This window comes from Gymnoscopelus braueri, assembly GCF_963280865.1.
Source record: "Gymnoscopelus braueri genome assembly, chromosome: 9".
Taxonomy (NCBI): Eukaryota; Metazoa; Chordata; class Actinopteri; order Myctophiformes; family Myctophidae; genus Gymnoscopelus; species Gymnoscopelus braueri.
In genome coordinates this window covers 18496774-18517987 of record NC_137610.1, presented here as the reverse complement: position 1 = coordinate 18517987, position 21214 = coordinate 18496774, and the positions used below count along the sequence as shown (strand labels likewise).

Here is a 21214-nt window from a genome sequence, read left to right as displayed (position 1 = left end):
ACTTCAAACCTATATATATGTCGTCCATTAAATAATGTGCATATTTATATATGTTGGCTATTTGAAAATAGACGACCTACAAGCTCACAACCGTTCTACCATTATTTACAAGCAACTTCAGTAAAACAAGCCCAATGTGGCTTATAATAATCAGACCAGGCAACACAGCAGACAGGGAGATATAATATATTATATTGGATTGGGGATAAATGGCTAGCGCAGTCTTCTCTTAAAGGTCAAATAAAATGAGGATTTTTTTATTTAAAGAGTAGCCTACGGTATAAATATAATTGTATAGAGCTGAGTTCTTTGTAGACCATATAAATGAGTCTTAACTCTAACTGTCTAGTCAATTTTTTAAACTCATGCCATGTCTATCTAAATGAGTGTCTGGGAATGTCAAAATGCTGTGTTAAGAGATTTTATTTGCCACTTTGACCACACATGGATGGAGTTTAGATCCCATAGGGACGGTTGTGTTACTTAAAATTGGCTAGTTGTTGGTTGTCAAACAAGTGGTACTGTAGGTCAAGATGCATTTTGTTATGATGTGTTATTGGTTGACACAATGACACTACAGTATAACTGTTCACTGTTCAGAGAGGTCAAATTTTGAACAATTAAATGACCTTAACCATATTTCTATGTCCTTATCTTAATTTCATAGGCTCAACATTCTATGCTGCTCATGCAGTCCTTGTTCTGTGGACTTTAATTTAAAAAAAAAAAGGTATAGAAAGAGGCTAGTCTTGTCATGTCATTATAGGCTACATTATAGAAGGTATGTCTATTAATAAATTGATTAATTTAAGTCAAATTGATTCATTAATGTAATTCATAATCCTATCTTATAATGTAAATGCCTGCCCATCTGCCATCTCTGTGTCCCAAAAATAATTTGTGGGCTAATAATAATAATACAAAATCTAGATTATTTAATTGTTCAATTGTAGCTTCTTTTTTTTAAGTAACTAAAAAGTAATATGTAATATTAATATATTACTGTTGCTCAGACATTAATATGTAACGAAATGTATTACTTTAAAATGAAGGTAATAAGTAATAGTAATATATTACTAAAATAAAGTAACTTGCCCAACACTGGTGAGTGAGTAAGTTTGCAGGGAGCTGATTGGTTCCAGCCTTGGGAAAGGGAAGTTAAAAGGCTTGCTTTCCACAGTTCCTGTGGGCTCTCCTCTCTCCAGTTCCAGCAAGACTGCCAGCCAACCTACAGTATAGACATGTTTGTTAGGAGTTATTGTGCATTTTAACAGCCTTGGGTTTCGTAGGGGTGGGTAGTTCTAATGTTCTTCAGGTTCTAATGTTCTTCAGGTTCTAATGTTCTTCAGGTTCTAATGTTCTTCAGGTTCTAATGTTCTCCAGGTTCTTATGTTCTACAGGTTCTTATGTTAAGTTAGTTTGTTTATTGTGTTGATGTAATGCCCACCCCGAAGTAACTGGCTTTTAATAAAAACCCATAAAAAGGCTGCGAACTCTTGTTGCTGGTGGTCCTTTGGAGCTGGAAAGAGGGGGGTCTCACTTGTTATGTTGCGCCCTTAAGGTTCCCCTAGGCCGGGGCGTAACAGAAGGGATTACCTATTTGGGCTGACAGGTGAAAAAATGGCATGGAAAGTGATACAAAAAACTCAATCAAAGATTTTTGGGCAGAATTTCCTCTTTTGTCAACAAAAGTGCTCTCAAGACTCTTGCTGGAACCCTCATTCGATGCCACTTTGACTATGCTTGCACCTCTTGGTTCTCCAACATCTCAATGTCACTAAAAACTGATCCGACTACTTCTCAGCCTAAAGTCCATGACTCAACCAATTCCAAGACATTTTGCTAGTCTGGGATGGCTCAGGGTTAAGCAATTAAAAACGGGATTGGTATTTAAGATAGTCAAAGGGGCAGTGCCCTCATTACCCTCATACCTGACTAACTAAAAAGTGAGTGACACCCACAGCGACAATACTAGAGGGAGCGACAACGATCTGGTACCTCCCATTTATAGAACAAACATGGGAATATTGTCATTCCACTACTCTGCCACCAAAATGTGGAATGCCCTGACACCATCCCTTAAAAATGTGGATCACTGGCTTCTCTCAAAACAGGCCGAAAATCCATCTATCAGGAGAGTGTGTATACAAGGGGAGATAATTTTCCCATAGAAAGGAGGTGACATTCACTGCCGACATTTGTACATATAGTGTTTTGTGTTTGTTGATGTATTATTGTGTTATTTTTATGCTATATTTATGAATTGAATACATAGGACCACAAAGGAAACAAGTCCCCAGTGTTTTGTGTTATCCTTACCTCGTTCTGTTTACATTTCTGACTAATAAAGTATTCAATCAATCAATAAAACATACTGATGACTCATTGTGATTGTGGGAGATTAATGATCAGTACTTAAGAAATTAATCAAAAGATCGTGAGGCTTCCTAATTTGAAGAAGCTTTCTGGTGTGTGGTTTCTCTCTGTTATTACATGAAAAGTGCAAATGTTAGGTATTGTGATTTGTGATTGCTACGTTTTATTTCAGAATATTTGGAACCGCATTTTGAAAACTGGCGGAATTACAATACCTGCTCAGTGTTCAATGGTTTGGGAGAAAGAAGTTGTTTGTTTGAATGAATCGAGCAAAGAATCAACTCTAAGAGAACAATTTCCCAAGATCTTAAAAGATTGCTCTTCTGACCTGGTGTATGTCTAATGTGGAGATGAGTAGGGTGGGCTGAATGATGTGAAAACTGCATTGTTGTGCACAACATGTCTAATACATGCCAAATTACAGGTCTTTTCTGTGCTCCAGCTGTGCTGCATAAATAAATAATAACGTTCATGTTACAATTGTAGTTTTTCTTTCTCTAATCAGACAAGTTGCTCCCTATCAGCAAAATACATAATCAGGAGTATCATATTATGACTATAAATTAATCCTTCTTCTGTTCAGCCACCACATGGAAATTATCGTGATGCTATACTGGTTTTGAGATCCCAAACCACTTATTTGTTCCCAGAACATATTGAGGTCACAGACCCGGGGTCTCCCAAACCCCTCTGAACAGAGCTAACCTCGCGTCACCAGTCTTTCCACCTCGGAGGAAATAGAACAGATCTAGTGTTTCCAAAACACGTCCAGAATATATTTGGGGTCCTAGAGGCCGGGGTCCCCCAAACCCCTCTGAACGCGACCAGATCGGGGGTCCCAGTACATTCCCAGAATGCACCACATACCAAAATGTTGTAGTGCCCTTCTCAAATGTGATCCATTCAATGGTTATCTAATCTGACTGTTGTGAGAGAGCAAATACCAATGTAGTTAATGGTTGAGAACAGCATAGTGGATTAAATACACTATGGTGCATTGCTGTTCTGTGTTGTTGTCCCTCCAGTCCACATTGCTGTGGGTTACAATTGGTTATCTTGAGTTTTATATACGTACATTGTTCTACATGGCTTTTAACCACTTTCAACCTTGCATTTCTATTTTCCAATGTTTTCTTAATTAATAAAAGCAAACAATAGCCAATGCTTAGATCGGCAAAAGTATAGAGAGCTTAAGTGGTTACAATGATATGCAATGGGGACGCACACCTTGACTTGATGGAGTGATGAATGACTAAAGAAGTATAAGAGGTTCATGAAATATAGGCATGATCTATACAGAGAACACAAGCTACTGATTATGCATAAACTATAACCCATTGGTTTATCTCTGATTCTGTCATTCCTGCTTGTCTTGTGTCTGGATGTAGTAGGAAGAAACCCAAGCAAATACCATTAGGTTTAACATTCAGAATGTATTCCCTTAAAATAAATAGACCAGTAGAGTAGACCATGCACTGCTCCGACCGAAATCCAAGTGTACACAGTAAAATCCTCAGTGTTAATGTAACCCTGAAATTGTAGTCTACCCAAATGTGCATGCATTTGGTTACATTCATATGCCTTCAGAGTTATAAATTAACACTGTGCAGGACAAAATCAGCATACGTGTGATGCAGAAAAAATGTCAGCACACTAAATTGAGATCCTATCATCTTTATTGATGCAATATCAGCAGCACGGTCTTCATCAGACAGTGTGATGTTTTATCAACGCTTAGGTAAATCCACTAATGCACTGATAGTAAAATATCTCTTATTTTATTCTTATATTATTAGAATATTTGATAACTTGATTGCAAATAGGCGCAAAAGTGTGATGGTGAATAGTGTGATAGTCCCCACTCCAGCATGAACCCTATCATTTTGGTGACCCCATGGCCTTTCTTCTAGCACCTCCCTTATGCCTAAATTAAGCTTGCACACAAGAGGACAATACATAGCTATCTGCATAGATACATAAACATGCCCACCACACCCTGGACTCATATGCTTTTCGAGTTATGGGCTAACACAATATTTAAGTGAGTCAAACTAAACTGAATGCCTCAACTCCTACACTTCCAAGTGCTTGTCAGGGTGGAGGGTCCCCCCCAGTTCAAATATGATTATTTTGCGGGGTCACGGCCTGAAAAGGTTGAGAACCACTGCTCTAGTAGCCAGAAAACAACTTAGAAAAACAACAACGGCCCTTGTTCAATGCAATAAGGTTGGGCTATTTCAACCATAGCTATAAACGTACTAGAACAAGCAGTCTTTATTCCACACGTTCCAGCACATTCACTCTGAGCAACTGCAGTTTGCTGCATACTGCGCATGCTCTAGCAGCGAACAAAATGTGTTTTTGCACACGTGGAACTTACGTTTATCATCACAATTTAAATGTTCGCATTTCATAAAATAACGAGTTTGAGCTTTCTATTTGAGGCACGCGTACTTCTATACTTCGGCCCCTCCTCTCGATACTTTATCCTGATGTATATGCCCCATCGTCCGATGGTGTCGCGCACCAAAGATAGCAGATATACAAGCTCACAACGTATCGCGACGTGAGGCGATGTGAGCTTGTAGATCTGCTATCTTTGGTGCGCGACACCGTCGTGCGACGAATGATAAATTAAAGCATAGTCTGGTGCTGCTGGTCTATGTTGATGTCATTCGCAGAGACGCTTCAGGACAGGCTAGAATAAAAATACCAAGGATAGCTCAGTGACGTCACACACAAGCGGAAGTGTCTAGTCCGCACAGACTACAAGGCTACATGCATAGTCACTAAAACCCCTTTTCTAGGAACACTCGAAAACAAAACTCGACAACTGAGAAAAGTGGCGACACGAATCAAGGGTCGCAATAGTATAAAGGCCCAGATTTGAGCCCGAAAGCACGGATTTCCATTTACTGTTCAATGCTCAGATCCGGTCTTGAGCCCGCCTACTTTATTAGGCAATGTACACACAAACATAGACATATAAAGGTTTCCAAATGTATATCTATGCACACAGACATACATGCAGACCGTTTCCGTATCCGTTCTAGGCCGGAACTGTAAATTATGGAACGAATTAATCCCATAGATTAATCCCACAGTCAGTGTTGCCATGTCCGCTTATTATAAGCGACTTTGGGTTTGTTTTTCTGCAATGTTGCTTGTAAATATTGGTTGCTGGATGCGTTTTTTGGGCTTGTTTGGAAAGTGTAGTTGTTTATTTGGGTTAACTACTGTTGTTTACACCAGTGGTTCTCAAACATTTTCAGGATCAACCCCCAAATTAATATGTATTTGTCCACAAAGCCCCATCTGAAAATACAAGATTTGTGTCAGAAATATTCCACATTTTTTGAAGATTTCTTTGAAAATAGGAGATCTACAAGCTCACAACGCGTCGCATCGTGATGCATTGTGAGCTTGTAGATCGTTTGTTTTCAAGTAGCCAATGTATTTATGTTTAAAGGGCGAAGGGCTCGCTTCTTTTGTGCTTGTTTTAATAGCCACAGTTGCTTGTTTATCTCTCAAAACCTGGCAACACTGATCCCCGTCTAACTCCCGAGGACGCTTATTTATGACATCATTGACGACACCTTTGGTGTGTTTGTTGTAGAAAACAGGACAGAACTAGATAGGCAGGGGGTTCTGAATCCGAACAGAACAGAACAGAACAGCAGACAGACAAACGTTTTTCACACAGTTGACAGATGAGTAGATGACGATGCTCCACCTGGGATCTGGTTTATGGATCAACTTGGGAGACTGTTGTTAACATCATTCCAACCGCGTCGAGTTGTTGTCGAGGTAGAAGATTAACTAGTATCATAAGGCGACGTTTCAGTTCACTTGATCGGGAATAACGTTACAAAAATGTCGTCTCCAAGTCCGGGCAAGAGGCGAATGGACACGGACGTGGTGAAACTGTATCCTTTTATCATTATAATACAAGAACAACAACAACAACACTGTGTTCATGATGACGTACAACATGTCTGCTGCTTTTATCCTTTTATCCTATAGCTGACAGCTCTCTGAAACTGCTGCCACGACTGTTGTTGCGTGTCGTAACGTGAATTATATACAATGATTGTGTAGAATTGATGTTTTAAGCGTTTGATGCAATGATTAACGGTGTCAGAAGTGGGATCGACACAATACTGTCATCGATACTGCGTCGCGTCTTTACTTTTATCAGTTGAAAATTCATCATTTTTTTTGTTGCCCACTGCCTGTTCGGATGCTGTGGTTGGCATAATATTAGCAGGCTAAACTAGCTTGGCTAGGGAGCTATCAGGCTGTTTGCAGTGTTGCCATGTTTTGTGAGATAAATAAGCAACCAGGTGTATGAAAACAAGCCTAAAAGAAGCTAGCCCTTCGCCCTTCAAACATATGTATGACAAATGTATATATACATTTGGCTATTTGAAAATAGCCGATCTACAAGCTCACAATGCGACGCGTTGTGAGCTTGGCATAACATGTTTTCAGATGGGGCCCGCTGACAAATACATGTTAATTTGGGGGTTCTTGACTTGAAAATGTTTGAGAACCACTGGTTTAAACAACATTAGGAAACCAGCTCAATTAAGCAACTACACTTTAGAAACCAGCCCAATTGCCCCCAAAAATCGCAACCCATTATTTTCACGCAACTTTACAGAAAAATAAGCCTTAGGTCGCTTATAATAAGCCGACATGGCAACGCTGGCTGTTTGTTTTTCTTCCTGGCCCAACTAACTGGATTTTAGCTTGACAAACCAGCCTTATATCCGCGCTAAGTGATCACAGAAGTCGAACAGAACTAAACAGACAGACGCTTGATCACATCAGGCAGGGATTATAAAATGTCGTCAAATATAACGTCATCTGTTAACCAACTGGTTGGCTGATGCAAACATTGTTAGCAGCTAACATGAACTTAGCTTTACGTTATCGACGACAGAGATCAAATGTAGTATAGTTATTATAATACTACATATCATTTGACCTGATTATACTCTTTTGGTGGGACAATACACAAAGTATAGCCTAAATATGGCTTGATAGAAAGGAAAAGGGCCTCGATCGGCCCGGGACTCATTTTAACGTCGTTAAAAATGTCACGGTTGGCGTGTTTTTCCACGAGACCTGCTGTGTCTGAGACGCGGTGTCATCTCCGTTTTAAGAACGTACTGTACACATTTGAAACTTGGATCACTACTTTTTCCCTTTTTTGTCTTTTTTTACAGTTTCTTATTTTGGTTAAAAAAAATCCTTTGACAACGTACACGTGTACTGAGCATGCGATAAGTACTCATATAATATCAGTGCTCCAAATATGAATATAATATTATTATGCAACAGATTGTATGTTAAGTTGGCCTATAAAGGTCCAGACAGCAGCGTGAGCTGAATTGTTTTGTTTTTGTCCTGCAGTAGAGCTCTTAGTCTGATTGGTCAGCCTGTTACTATCCGGAAAATGGTAGAGGGCGGGGCTTGAGAGACAGCTGATCGAGGAACAACAAACGTGCTGTACGGAGCACATGCAGGATGGGGGTTGGGATTTAACCAACCAACATGCTCAAGACCTGCTCCTGCCTTATGAAACTAGTACACCCTGAATCATTTCAAATAAAGTTTATTTGAAAAGTAAACGTTTTTTAACTTAAATACAAGTATCAATACTGCAATGTAGACATAGATGTAAAAGTCCAGAATTAAAAAAATACTTGAGTAAAAGTACAAATGTATTGGTATCAAAGTGTACTTAAAGTAACAAAAGTAGAAAGTACTCATTGTGCAGAATGTCCGTTTCACAAGTTTTCAAATCTTTTGCAAATAGATCTACAAGTACATTGGCTATTTTCAAATGTCCGAAATGTATATAGTGCTGAAGTGGTTAATATATGTTTTGTGATAGTAATCAAAATCTACAAAGTAACTAAAGTTTTCAAATAATTGTAGTGGAGTAGAAGTAAAAGCACTGAAATTTGGAAATACTCTAGTAAAGTAAAAAAAAAAATACCTCAAAAGTACAGCACTTGAGTAAATGTACTTAGTTACTTTACACCACTGCTAATGACACTCAATCACTGTCTTTTGATTCAAAAACTCTATTTTACGGGTTGATTTTTTTTTACTTTCATGGAGTTATCTTGTAAATTATGCTATAGACCAATTATTTGTCCTTTTGGCCTGCGCACGCATAGTGGTTCTTATCAGGGGTCTATACAAAATGTATTGTTCAGAGCTGATAGTTTAGTGAATGGGAGAGGGAGAGAATTCATTGAAATGCCAACTAGTGTTACATGTGCACTGCAGTATAATAAATGTAGGATCTGACTACCATTTTACAACAGCACTATTTTACATGCCAAATTAGCTTGGTAAAAAAAACAGAACAGACACTCAAATGATGGTTTGATTACGTGATGAACTGGCTTTAACTTCGTTACTTTGTTTAACAGATGATAGGTGACTGCAAAAGCCAGCAGGCCATGCTGGCGCTCAGGACTGTTGCCATAACTATGGGAAAATTCTTCCTCCTCTTCTTTTACATCTGTTTTTGTCTGCCATATATTTGATAGATTCCATGCTTATAAAGTGGAATTTTACCTTCACAGGACAAAAATGTTAATGCTTGGCAACTTGATTCGTGAACAGGTTAAACAGATGAGCCATTGAGCCTGTAAGAAATCAGTCTCTGCTCCCCTGCTTTATCTCTCTTTAGCTTCAAAGCCACTACTCGAATATGGACCATGTAGGGTTTAAGACATAGCTTGAATGGATTAATAGCAGAGTCGGTCTAGGTTGTTTGCCTCTCCTCAAGATCAATGACCCTGAAGACCCTAAAAACAATAACTGCCGTAATGTCACAAATAGTCGTTATAGCTTTTGGTATGGACTACCTCAGGGGGAAGACAGAAGAGACCAGAGATGACAAATTTCACAGTGCCTTTAACAGGCTTCATCACTACAGGGGCCCCTGCTTTAGGTCACTAGACTAGATTATCCCAGTTAATCAAATTTGATGTTATACTGTCAAGTATTATTTTAGTTTTCTAGCTATAGGTTTGGTGCTTTGTCGAATCAAACTACGTACAGTATGTGCAAAATAAAGTAAAAGTAGGTCTACAGTGACTAACAGTATGACAGGATGGTGAAATGTAGAGTAGCTGTTGCTTTTGTTGCTTTTGTGTATGATACTGACCCCCCCCCCCCCCCACACACACACTTTCCTGTTTCTTTGTGACAAACGCATACATAGGCTGTGTGTCAATTCAAACATTCAACGCAGTCTAGTCTCACAGCCTGTCACCACACCTGGTAATTATGACACATCCTCCCTACAGAAGTCACCCCACCCCCATCCCCTCTAGTGGCTATGCTACCTATACTAGACAGCTAGAAGAAAGTACCCAGCCTTCAGTTACCTCACACTCTAGCTTTGTGAATTCTTGTGCTTACCATGCCATATAATCTATGGTTCAGAGGCATACACTTATATTTGCCATAAAGTTGAAAGACCCTGCAATGTTCATTTCAATAGTACATTTTATACTTTTTGTTCACTCATCCATAGCATTTCTTATGTGAAATATGAATCAGATTTGGGTCAACCTGTTGTAACAAGGAATTTCCCCTCTGATAATGCCACTAGAACTTTTCAATTCTGATCAGCGCAGGTTACGTGCAAGATAAGTAAGTTGAGCTGTATTACTGCATTATTGATGCTGTGTTTGACCTATGTTCAAGCTAGTTCAGCTGGCTTGACCAACTTTTTTACCTAGATGCTACATTCCATTTTTTTTGGATGCCAGTTGGTTTTCACTTTATCCCACATCTCCGTTCAAAAGAATGTGTTGTTGACTAAGTGAGCAGTGAGCACCCTGTTACACTTATTTCTATGTGGCCTGTTTTTGGTATGTCTTTTCCTTGACCAGAGGTCAGCATCGAGAGCAAGCATGAGGTAACCATCCTTAGTGGACTCAACGAGTTCGTGGTCAAGTTTCACGGGCCACCAGGAAGTAAGAGTAATTTATTATTTTGATTAAGGGGTAAAGCGCAAAGTTGTTTTTTGCATGAATCTCACAGGATATGTTTGTAACATTGTTGAATCATGGGTGTATTTCTTTTTTTTTTAAAGCACCCCATATGAGGCAAAATCACTTAAATCTGGCCCCAAAATGTTTTCTTTTAATTGATCAATAGGTTGAGTATATTACTCAAAAAGGACATGACCTGGAACAAATGGCCTTAAATGAATGCAGCTATAATTTCCCTATTTGTTAAAGTAAAAAAAAAATTGCAACTCAAATTGTCGCTCTTTGTAGGCTAACACTGTTCTGCCTGATTACATTTTATTTGGAAATGGATCTTGTGGTGACTTGATTCAAGTGTTGTTCTTTCTTTTGTTTCAGCACCTTATGAGTTAGGAGTGTGGAAGGTTCGAGTGGACCTTCCAGATAAGTACCCATTCAAATCACCATCAATAGGTATGGAATATTTGCTTTATTCACATACAGTAAAACATTAATGAAACTGTCCACCATCATCACTTAAGAGACTAAATATTATTTCATTTTTATTTTACAGGATTCATGAATAAAATATTCCATCCCAACATTGATGAAGCGTAAGTTGGTCTATCATGATCTATTAATGATTCATCTGTCATTTGTGTAAATACATAGATCTGTTTTGTTTAACTCTCTGGCAAGTTAAACAACCTATGTAACTAATGTTTTACAAGCTTCCTGGCCTCTTTACCTTGACAGACTCTTGCAATGCCCCCACTCTGCTTTAACTGTGTTTTTCTTTTCTCAGGTCAGGAACTGTGTGTCTAGATGTTATCAATCAGACATGGACAGCTCTCTATGGTAAGAACTGTTACATTATAGTCCTTTTAATAGTTGTACTAGTTGGTTAATTTGGACTGACTGGCATTAATAGTCAGTGATGAAACAGACAACGTAACAGTTTATTCCACAGTTTATTCACAGAAAACATCTAGGCCTAATCTACTCGTATTTCAACCACAATTGACCATTCTGAGCCCCAAGCTCTGAATGTTAATAAAACCCAGAGCCTGTAAGATCACATAACAGAACAAACTGTGGCTCAAATATGGAGTCAGTTTTCTAACTTTGTCCACACAAGTTGCTCAAGTCACCTTTGTGTGATTAGTCAACATTTGTACACCTATGTGAACATTCCAATTGAATTTCGAAGCCTCTGTGGCTGTGACCAGAGTTACCATTAGGCTAACATAAAATGCTAAACTTCTATTCCATGTGTTTTATTTTACTTTTAACAATAATTATAATGTGCTTATATGTTAATTATTTATCAGCAGAATGATGTAGTTATTTTTAAGAGGTTATTTGTGTCTAACTGATAGTATAACGGGTCAAATTAAAACCTTTCAACACATGTAAGTAGAACTTGTGCTGCCATGTCTTTATCTCTGTTTTTAAGTAGGAAGTGGGGTATTCAGCTGTTGGATGGCATTTCTAGGAGCAATTATATTCAGCTGTTGGGTGCTCTAATTGGTCACTAGCTTAGAAATGACTAAACACCCAGGACATTTTTGGGGCCTTGTGGTGTAGTGGTAATGTCAATGTTTTTTTGTTTTTCTTTTCATCCGGTTCATTCAGAGCAGAACCAATATTGTAATGTTTCCTTTCTTGCGTTCCATCCCCGTTCCTAAACCAGTTAAAACCTTTACACTGATCCAGGGTAGATTCGCTGAGCACAAGTTCTCTTTTTCAGCAACGCCCTGTTTTACAGTCATACAGTTATGCACATTCACACCCAGGAGGAAGCTGCCCATTACAGGTCTTATACTGTTGGTCACGGAGCAGCTCCCCATGAGCAGTTAATGTATGCAATATGTGATTATTTATGTGTCGCTGTTGGCACCAATAATAACATTGATGTCAAATAGGCTAAAAAATAAATGACACAAGTTCATATTAAAATGTTCTGCTTCCAAATTAACAGGATAACTATCCTTTTTATTATTTGACATCATCTGGCAGTTAATGATTACTCTAATACGTGGACTGGACTCACATGGGATCTCGCCAAAGTAGGATAGAAAAAGAAAAAGAAAACCACGCAAACCCGTTAATCCTACCATTTGACTCAGTTCTGATTGGAACCTGTAGTGTTTGTGTGTATCATACTTGAACTTACTGTACCAGTCAATCACAGAGAAATCAGACCTGTCCAGGTGATAAAGTAGGAGACATGACAGATTTATTCTCCATGCATTGCTCCCCTTTTGACCTGGCTGTATGTTAAAAACGTTACCACGAAATGAAAATCCTGGCTAATGCATTCAGTGGGTCGGGACCCATATATGTGTCGCAGTCACATTTTTATGGGTCGTGAGTAAATACCCCTTTTATTTCCTACATTTTGTTTAAAATTATTATGTCAAATAGATTTAAAAAAAATTTCCCCAGAAATTATTTTCAAAATAATTCAATTTCTTTTTATTAGAGGGACAAAATACTTTTAACACATTGGCTGCCAAAGACGCATATCTGCGTTCTATTTAATTTCTCGTCTGGCTGCCAAAGACGCAGATCTGCGTTCTATTTAAAAAAAAAAAAAAAGTTTTTTTTTTTTTTTTTTCTTATTTTTAGACCCAAAGACCAAGGAGATATGATATATCAAAGATTTAAACTCCTATCCACTTCATTGTTAACTTAAAAAATCTGTATCTCGGCTCCTGAGAATTTTTTTTTTCAATGGAAAATCTCTGGCAGTCTACAGCCAAAAATCTGAAATAATTCTGGCAGGAAATGAGTTAAGAAGGAGTGAAAAGAGTGAATATAGCCAATCTATTAGCTCACAACATGCATCGGCTATTTTCACTAGTTTGGGTCCAGGGGAGACATCACATTTTTGGGGAAGTTTGGGAACCACTGCATTAACAGACCTAGCCTAATTTAAGCTTGTATCCTCAAATAACTTAAGAGAAGTACCGATAACAAGCAACTTTGAATTTCTTAGTAGTGCTAGGTGTCGCATTACTTTGTGCCTATACACACACACGGTGCTCTTGGAGTTGGAGTCTAATTAAGCTCTTTATATAGTACATATCTCTATATGACCCTGTTTAGAATATAGCAGAGTGACCTTGGCTTGCATGCAGGTAAACTCTGCAAGAGTCGGCATACTGGTACCATGAGCACAAATGCACCTTGAACAAGAATGATCACTGTCTGTCTGTCACAACACTTAACATTACACATTTACACATGATCATATTTTACATCTCATTTTAGATGTTCCACAAGCATAAGACCCTCCTTTGGGTTATTGTAAACGGCATACAACAGCTTTCTCAAGTACAGAAAGACTAGTGTCTAGTGTACTATAGTAAAGGCAGCCTGGCTGCACTCAAGGAGCATGCATTGATAAACAATGAAGGCACACCAAACATGATGTAGATCTAAAGACATTTTGGACAGAAATATTTGACTGATTAAATATAATAATCATAGTAATTTAACTGATAATGGAGATAACTGATAATGAACAGTTCAAATGAACAGTTCAAATGAACAGTTCAAATGAACAGTTCAAATGAACAGTTCAAATGAACATTTTTATGTTCGGATTTAGGCCTATATTTAGGCTGTTTCCATTTCTATTTCTGCTCCTACTGTTTCCGTTCCTCAAACCAATTTGGAGCCCTGATCCCTCTACGTTTTTTCTTTCTTTTTAGTTTTAGTTTTGTTTTATCGTAATGTACGGAGGCCGTTCAACAATCAAGAGCGGCCTCTTGAAACCCAAATACTTAACCCTTGAAACCTAAAGGGTGTGCAAGCGTGCGGACACCGCTTTTTTACGCTCCCATGTTAATGAATGACCGGCCATGCACAGACACAGATGTTTTTCTCCGCTCCGGGCGCATTGTCATTGAAACTCATTGACCAGACGTCCCGCTGTGGCCAGTTTTGGCTACAACAGTCGTGCACAAACTTCCGCACACAATAAAGAGCGTGAGCAATGCTTTTTTTTTGGGTGGGTTTCAAGCGTTTGTTGACCGGGGTACTAGAGGGCTCTATAGTAGGCCCCCTCCTTATTTTCCTTCTACGCCCAATTTCTTTGCTGAAAATAGCCGATCTACAGGCTCACGACGAGTTATGAGTTAGTACTGTAGATCGGCTGTTTTTCCTATATGTTCCCCAGAATACAGACGTTATGGTTCATGTGGTTAATATCGTTTCCTTTACCAATAGCATGCGGCAGCTGAATATTGTAAAAACAAAACGTTATAACAAAAACCTATTGATTGACTTTATGTTCACCCTATGTTACAGTGGAATGATAGCCACATCGTCACAATCATGGAGTTTCATGGCATTCCTATCATAGATATTAGAAACCTAGATACCTCATTGGCCTCTGCAGTTCATTGGGGCGACTTGTATCGCAATACACGGCGGCACTTCCGTCTTCCGCAGGGAACCTGTCACTCAAAGTGACTACTGGCCAATCACAGCGCTCACAGTGCGTTGACTACTGGCCAATCACAGTGCGTCTTTTCCGGGACTTGTCAGTGCAATGGTTCTCAACCAGTGGTCCGGGAACCACCAGTGGTCCTTGGGGGGGTTCCAGGTGGTACCCAGCTAAATGATGGAGAGTTGATAACCAAATGGACCCTTATAGATCTTTAAATCTTGAGTATAACATTTCACACTGTCAAGAGTCAAATTGTTAAACATCTGCATTACTTACTAAACAAGTACACAATTAGAGAACGTAAACAATTGTTATTTTGACATACATCTTATCGAACGATAACATATTCTACGTTTTGGGTGTGAGAGGCTAAAGCTTATCAAACGGTGTTCCGTGACTCAAATGCTGAATAAATAATGGACCTTGATATGAAAAAGGACCATGTCTCTTATTTGAATTTCACAAATAGATGTGGAGTTTGCCAAGTTCCAACTAACTAGATGCTGCGCACAGCTGCTGCCTCTTAAAGGGTTAAAAGCTGGGTTACAAAATGACCCGCCCCCACCTGCCTCTGATTGGCCTACCGAACTTCCGCGTGTGTGACGCACACGGCAGCCCTGCGGAAGCAGGAAGCGCGCCCGAGATACAGACGCTTCAGAGCCGAATGAGGCGTCTACCTTTATATGTCTATGATTCCTATACACCATGTTAAATAAAACTCTTTCTCTCCCTCCGCATCCTCCAGACCTCACCAACATCTTTGAGTCGTTCCTCCCCCAGCTGCTAGCCTACCCTAATCCCATCGACCCTCTGAATGGGGATGCAGCTGCCATGTACCTTCATCGGCCAGAGGACTACAAGCACAAGATCAAAGGTTGGATCCCCCTTTCTTTTATTTTTTTTAAAGCCAATTTTCAGGCTTTTTATTGATATACGATGGAGAGAGATGGGGTGTGACATGCAGCAAATGGTCCACCTGGCCTGAGAATCAAACTTGGGAGTCACTGTCAGGCATCAGAGCCTATGTGGTACCCGCCCTAACCACTCTGCTATCGGGCGCCCCGGATCCCCCCCTTCTTAAAGTGGCAGTTGGCTACTTTGTGTAACTGCAACTCTCTTTCTCGTCTTTGGCATTAGATACTGGGGTTTGTCGTTTGTCCACCATTGTTGCTCAACATTTGTGTCTATGTGCTTTCACATACAGTGTTATGGTTTGCAATCACTTTTATTGGTTTAAGAATACAGAATATGAAGATATAAAACCAGTTACTTCTGTGGTTGCTACCAATTAAGCATGACTATTCCCTGATATCTTTCTAAATAAGCACATCATCTGTGATATGCTGCCACCAGCTCTCAGTTTGCGCTTGAACATGTGGGAGAGATCGAGACTGAGCAACAGACCGCTGCGTGGTCCAGCTAAACAATGTTAGCAACTGCCACTTTAAGCCTAATTTATACTTAGTCACAGGAACCATGTGTTGTGTTTTCTTTTTTTGTGTATTAAAAAGTGCGGTGAAGTTGCAATATTGGTTTCAATAATAGACTAGTATGGCTGCATGTGATCTCAGGCAGCCCTTCTCTACTCAGTAATTCTTTTTTTTAAACAAAGCTAATTAGTGTTTTCTCACAGCAAAAACAAAATGTAGTCTTGCATGGCAATTACACACAGCAGACATGATCACAAAGAAAAGATACGAATATAAAACAATAACGGCTGACCGTAACAACAATATTCACAAGCTTCCCATCCATGGATATGTGTCCGTCATTCCGTGATTGGACGATTCTCTGACCAATCACTAGTCTGCAGTGTTAACACATTACCCGTGGTAGCAAGAACAAATTATACTAATGTTCATCTGAGATTATGTGTCATAGACGGCTCTGACCTACACCTGTTGGTAACCTGTGAACTCAGCATGTTTCCTTGTGGGGGTTCCATCACAACCCCCCCTACAGCAGCTGATTCACGCCAACCTATTTCCAAATGTCGACTGTATGTGTGAGTTAGTAAAACAACCATGTTAGGATTGACAGCTGTTCTTGTGTGACTCTGAAAAGGGTATTAAGATGTGACACATTTGGATGGGGGAGCTCTTGGTGGAGACGACAGGGGTCTCTCTATCTGTGATGAAGATCCAAAATAAAGGATACAGATTGATTCCTGACATGCGGTTCTTCGTTCTTCCTGGTCTCTGAAAACTTCTTAGTAACATTTAAAACTTCTGGGCACCAAAACATTATGGGCACTAGGGAAATCTAGTGCCCACTCTTCCTGTATCCCCATAGCCTTCTTGGTACCTTGATATGGAAGCCATCGAAAAAGTTCCAGGTACTCACTGTAGGCCTAATGTAAAACCAAAAAAGGAGGGTAGAGACGGGGTGACTTAAGCCCAGGGAAATGGGAAAACAAGGCCCAAGTGCCAGTATGCAAATGTCCTGACCAACCGTTTTGTCATGAAAATGGCTATGAAAACATTGAGAGAGCTGCACCTGCACATCAACCCCAGGAAGTCACACGACATAATGCCACAAGTGTATGTTTTTGTGCTTGTGTTTTTACTTGTGTTTGAGTGAGTAGAAACAAGTTGCAGTAGACTTCACATTGACAAAACGATGCATCTTTCTCCCTTCTTCCCCTTGTCACAGAGTACATCCAGAAGTATGCCACAGAAGAGGCCCTAAAGGAGCAAGAGGAGGGAGCCGGTGACTCCTCGTCTGAGAGCTCCATGTCAGACTTCTCGGAGGATGAGGCTCAGGATATGGAGTTGTAGTGAAGGGGAGCTGACCTCTACCACACAGACTATCATTTCCTAAAGAACAGAAACTTGCTATTATATTCATATTTAAACGAGACTATTTTTTACGACTAAAACGATTTTTATCGCTATACGTGGAGCTGCAGGATTATATTGCAGTATGTCCCTCTCCTCTAGGAACTCATTGCTATCCGTTATCTCCCCCTTCGTCTCTCAACCCCGAGACCCTACCCACAGCAGAAAGGAGGAGCATTATTCATTTTCATGATCCATTGTGGCTGCTGTCCCTGCCAAGGCTTTGGCTCTGTTTGACCTTTGCTCCCCAGCCAGTCCAAACTTGAACAAGACAGGGGGCAGGACGCCTCCCTGGGAGAACGAGGCTGCGAGGATGAGACTAGATGGATTGCTATTACCACAACAAAAAAAGGAGCAGACTGTTTACACTCAATATCCCAGCTATGTCCCACAGCCACACCTCACCACCTTTTTATTGCGACGAGTATTTGTTTTATTCTATATTTTATTGGTTCATCAGGCACGCTTGTTTCTCCCTTTGCCATCAGATTACTGCAGGATGACAATCCACCTTTTTCTGGGCAGTCACACGAGTATGCATTACCATTTCTGACCCTCCACTTTCATTTGAATACCATTGCCTTTACCTTGTGAATCCTTGGGAAGTTGCCATTACAACTATCACTTCCGAGGTTGCAGATTGCAGGGCAGTCAACTATACCAGGCTAGTATGGCTGCATGTGACCTGTCTAACTGCCCTCGGTGAGGCCCAAGGGCCAGTATGCAAATCTCCTGACCCACCGTAGTTGTCACCCCACGGAGATGCACCAGCACATCAACTCTGAGAAATCACACTACGTAATGCCACAAGTGTATCTGTTTTTTTTTTTGCATGTGTGTGTACTTGGGTGGGTGAGTGCATGGGAGTGTGAGTGAGTGTGTTTTAAGTAATAGACAGATCAGTGGCTTATCTGTACCCATTACGCATTGACCACTAATGCCCAGCAGATGTCAGAAGAGGAGGCTCCCGATACTTCCTCCATCTCCTCCTCTCCGTTCTAGGAAAGTATTTGTCATTCTCCAAGTATCTTTTTGTATATTGTGGCATGACACCGAAGTAAAGTTGTGTAGGGCTTTGTGGAGCTACAGTAATGCTGTTAGAAACAGGAAGGACACCTATGTAGGCCCCCTGTGAGTTCAGGCGGTGTTGTGTGGGGCTGGGCTTGGTGTTTGTGCTGTGGGGAATAATGGCCGATTTATACTTTGTTGTACGACGAGATCGCCCGGAAAATAGCGGATCTACAAGCTCACCCGTGATGCGCTGTGAGCTTGTAGAGTGGCTATTTTCTCCCCGTGACTCAATTGTCCGAAGTATAAATCGAGCTTAAGCGGGTGGGGGTGGGGGATTATCCAGGTCCTTGTTGAATCGTTGAACTTCTTAACTTTGCCTATTGCTTGTGTTAAACTATACTAGGTGTTTGACTTGCGTAGGGATAGTTAGTTTTTGCCGGTGGTAAATCTTATCATAATGTATGGTTTTAATACTTATATAACACGCTAGTTTGGAAACTAATTGTCCTGTAAAGATAAGGAGAATTATACATCTTTATTTTGCTTTTGGACGATTTGCTGCTTTTTGTTCAATCAGATTCTCCACTCCAAAGAGATGTTACACCCTAGTCTTTCTTATGCAAATGTGTCCACCTTTATTGTCAAGCCTGAGGTATACTTAGTTGCACGTGGGTGTCACATACCAAAATCTACCCAATCTACAAGCTTGTATTTTGGCTATTTTCTGACTGCAACACCCATGCGCAACAAAGTATGAATCAGGATTTATTGTCGGTGTGCAGGTGATCTCTTCTCATTGGGAGTGCTTTCCCGTTCCTGCTTTTGACCTATACTGTACCTACTTGTATTGTCATACAGAAGTGCTCTTGATTTTTTGCCATTCAACATTATAGAATGATACCTTCTGTTATTTCAATGAGCGACGTAAATTCTTTAACAAGATATAACCTAAATGGTGGGACCCAATTCTGGCAGATCTGCATCCCATCCCTAAAAAGAGAATGAATCTCATACATATTTGATTTAGAGTTAGTTAACGAGATGATTTGGGGCTTGATGGTTTGTAAGGGAGAAGATGAATAGAGCAATGTTCCTCATATGGATGCACCTCCAAGAAGCCCTCCCTTAGATTAGTTTAAATTCAGATCATTTGTATAATGGTGTTCTCAATGCAGGTGATCCCTCTTTAAAATCTTGTCCACTGTACATAGGCAGTATGTGCCTGTTAACATGAGGTTTCACCACAAGGTTGAAAAAGAAGGACACGTTACCATAGCAGTGATGATTTACTATTATAACAAATGTCATTGTACTGGCATGAAGCTTATTACATGTTTGTAGCGTGTACTCATCCCAAGATGGCTGATGAGTTTCTATGATTGCTTATTTCTTTAAGAAAGAAATGTGTTACCTAACCATTAAATTAGTGTATTTCTTCTCACCTGGAGAAAATGTAACTTGATCCAAAATGAATTAATACCTTGATTAGTTTGCTGACAGACTGGGAAAAAAAGTTTGATAAGACACCCAAAGAGATGTTTAGCTCATGAAAACTATAAAAAATGTCACCTCAGTGGTGCAAGGGTTTTCCACTTGTATTTAAGTTACCACCTGCATTTGAAATTTTAAATTGGCATGCTGTTGGCAAAAAAAAGATGCAAATGTATTGTCATTGACAATTCATGCATTAGTTTCTAGTTCATAAAATTAATCTTGCTGTAGTTCTGAGTACTACATGTCCCAACTGCCAAGGAGTGACCTTGTTTTGGGATATAGCCATTCAATGAGAACATTTGAGAATAACCAAGGTGCAGTTGGATGCCATCATTTGGATTTATTTTAATGAGAGATATATTTGAATTATAATTTGTTTTTGTTTTTTTGTTTAACCCTTATGTCAAGGATATAAGTCAACATCTCCAATTTTAAAGGCAAAAAATAAATGTGCTTCCCTTGTACCTTGAATAAATAAATAAAAATATGAACTATATCTGCATACTAACTTATTGCTGAAAGAACAATTGTTTGTGAGTCCTTTTCATATAAGTTTCTGTGATGGAACATTGGAACAATTGTAGATGCAGTATCCAATCAATCTAAAATTGTTCTAGCCAACTGAACTGAGTGGCCTGTTGTTCTATCTTTCACCCACCAGATGGCAGTCGCGCGGCGCGGTGCAACTACTTGGTAGTATATATGTTTCTATGGTACAAACAGTTTCTTCAGAAAATGTAAAATAGATGGACTGTTAGACTTAGAGAGCTGTCTGTCCAGATCATAGAGTTAAAAATAAGTCCAGATCAATTATGCAGTGGTTTAAAGTAACTAAGTACATTTACTCAAGTACTGTACATAAGTACAATCTTGAGGTATTTTCACTTTACTGGCGCATTTCCAATTTTCAGTAGTTTTACTTCTACTCCACTACATCTCGGAGGCAAATATTGTACATTCGTTTACCACTTCATCCCTATGCAGTGGTGGATATATATGTTTCTTATAACAAAAGATGATTTCAAGTAGTCTGT

The 21214-nt window shown here is 39.6% G+C and overlaps 1 protein-coding gene across 1 annotated transcript; it reads left to right on the top strand.

The window, feature by feature from the left end:
- Positions 1-5996: 5996 nt before the first annotated feature.
- On the top strand, positions 5997-20676 carry LOC308091841 (ubiquitin-conjugating enzyme E2 H-like). The gene is made up of 7 exons (XM_080437576.1): positions 5997-6302; positions 10309-10385; positions 10779-10853; positions 10954-10993; positions 11185-11237; positions 15584-15712; positions 17491-20676. The coding sequence occupies exons 1-7, from the start codon at positions 6250-6252 to the stop codon at positions 17613-17615; spliced, it is 552 nt and encodes a 183-aa protein (XP_080293702.1). The 5' UTR covers positions 5997-6249; the 3' UTR covers positions 17616-20676.
- Positions 20677-21214: the final 538 nt, after the last annotated feature.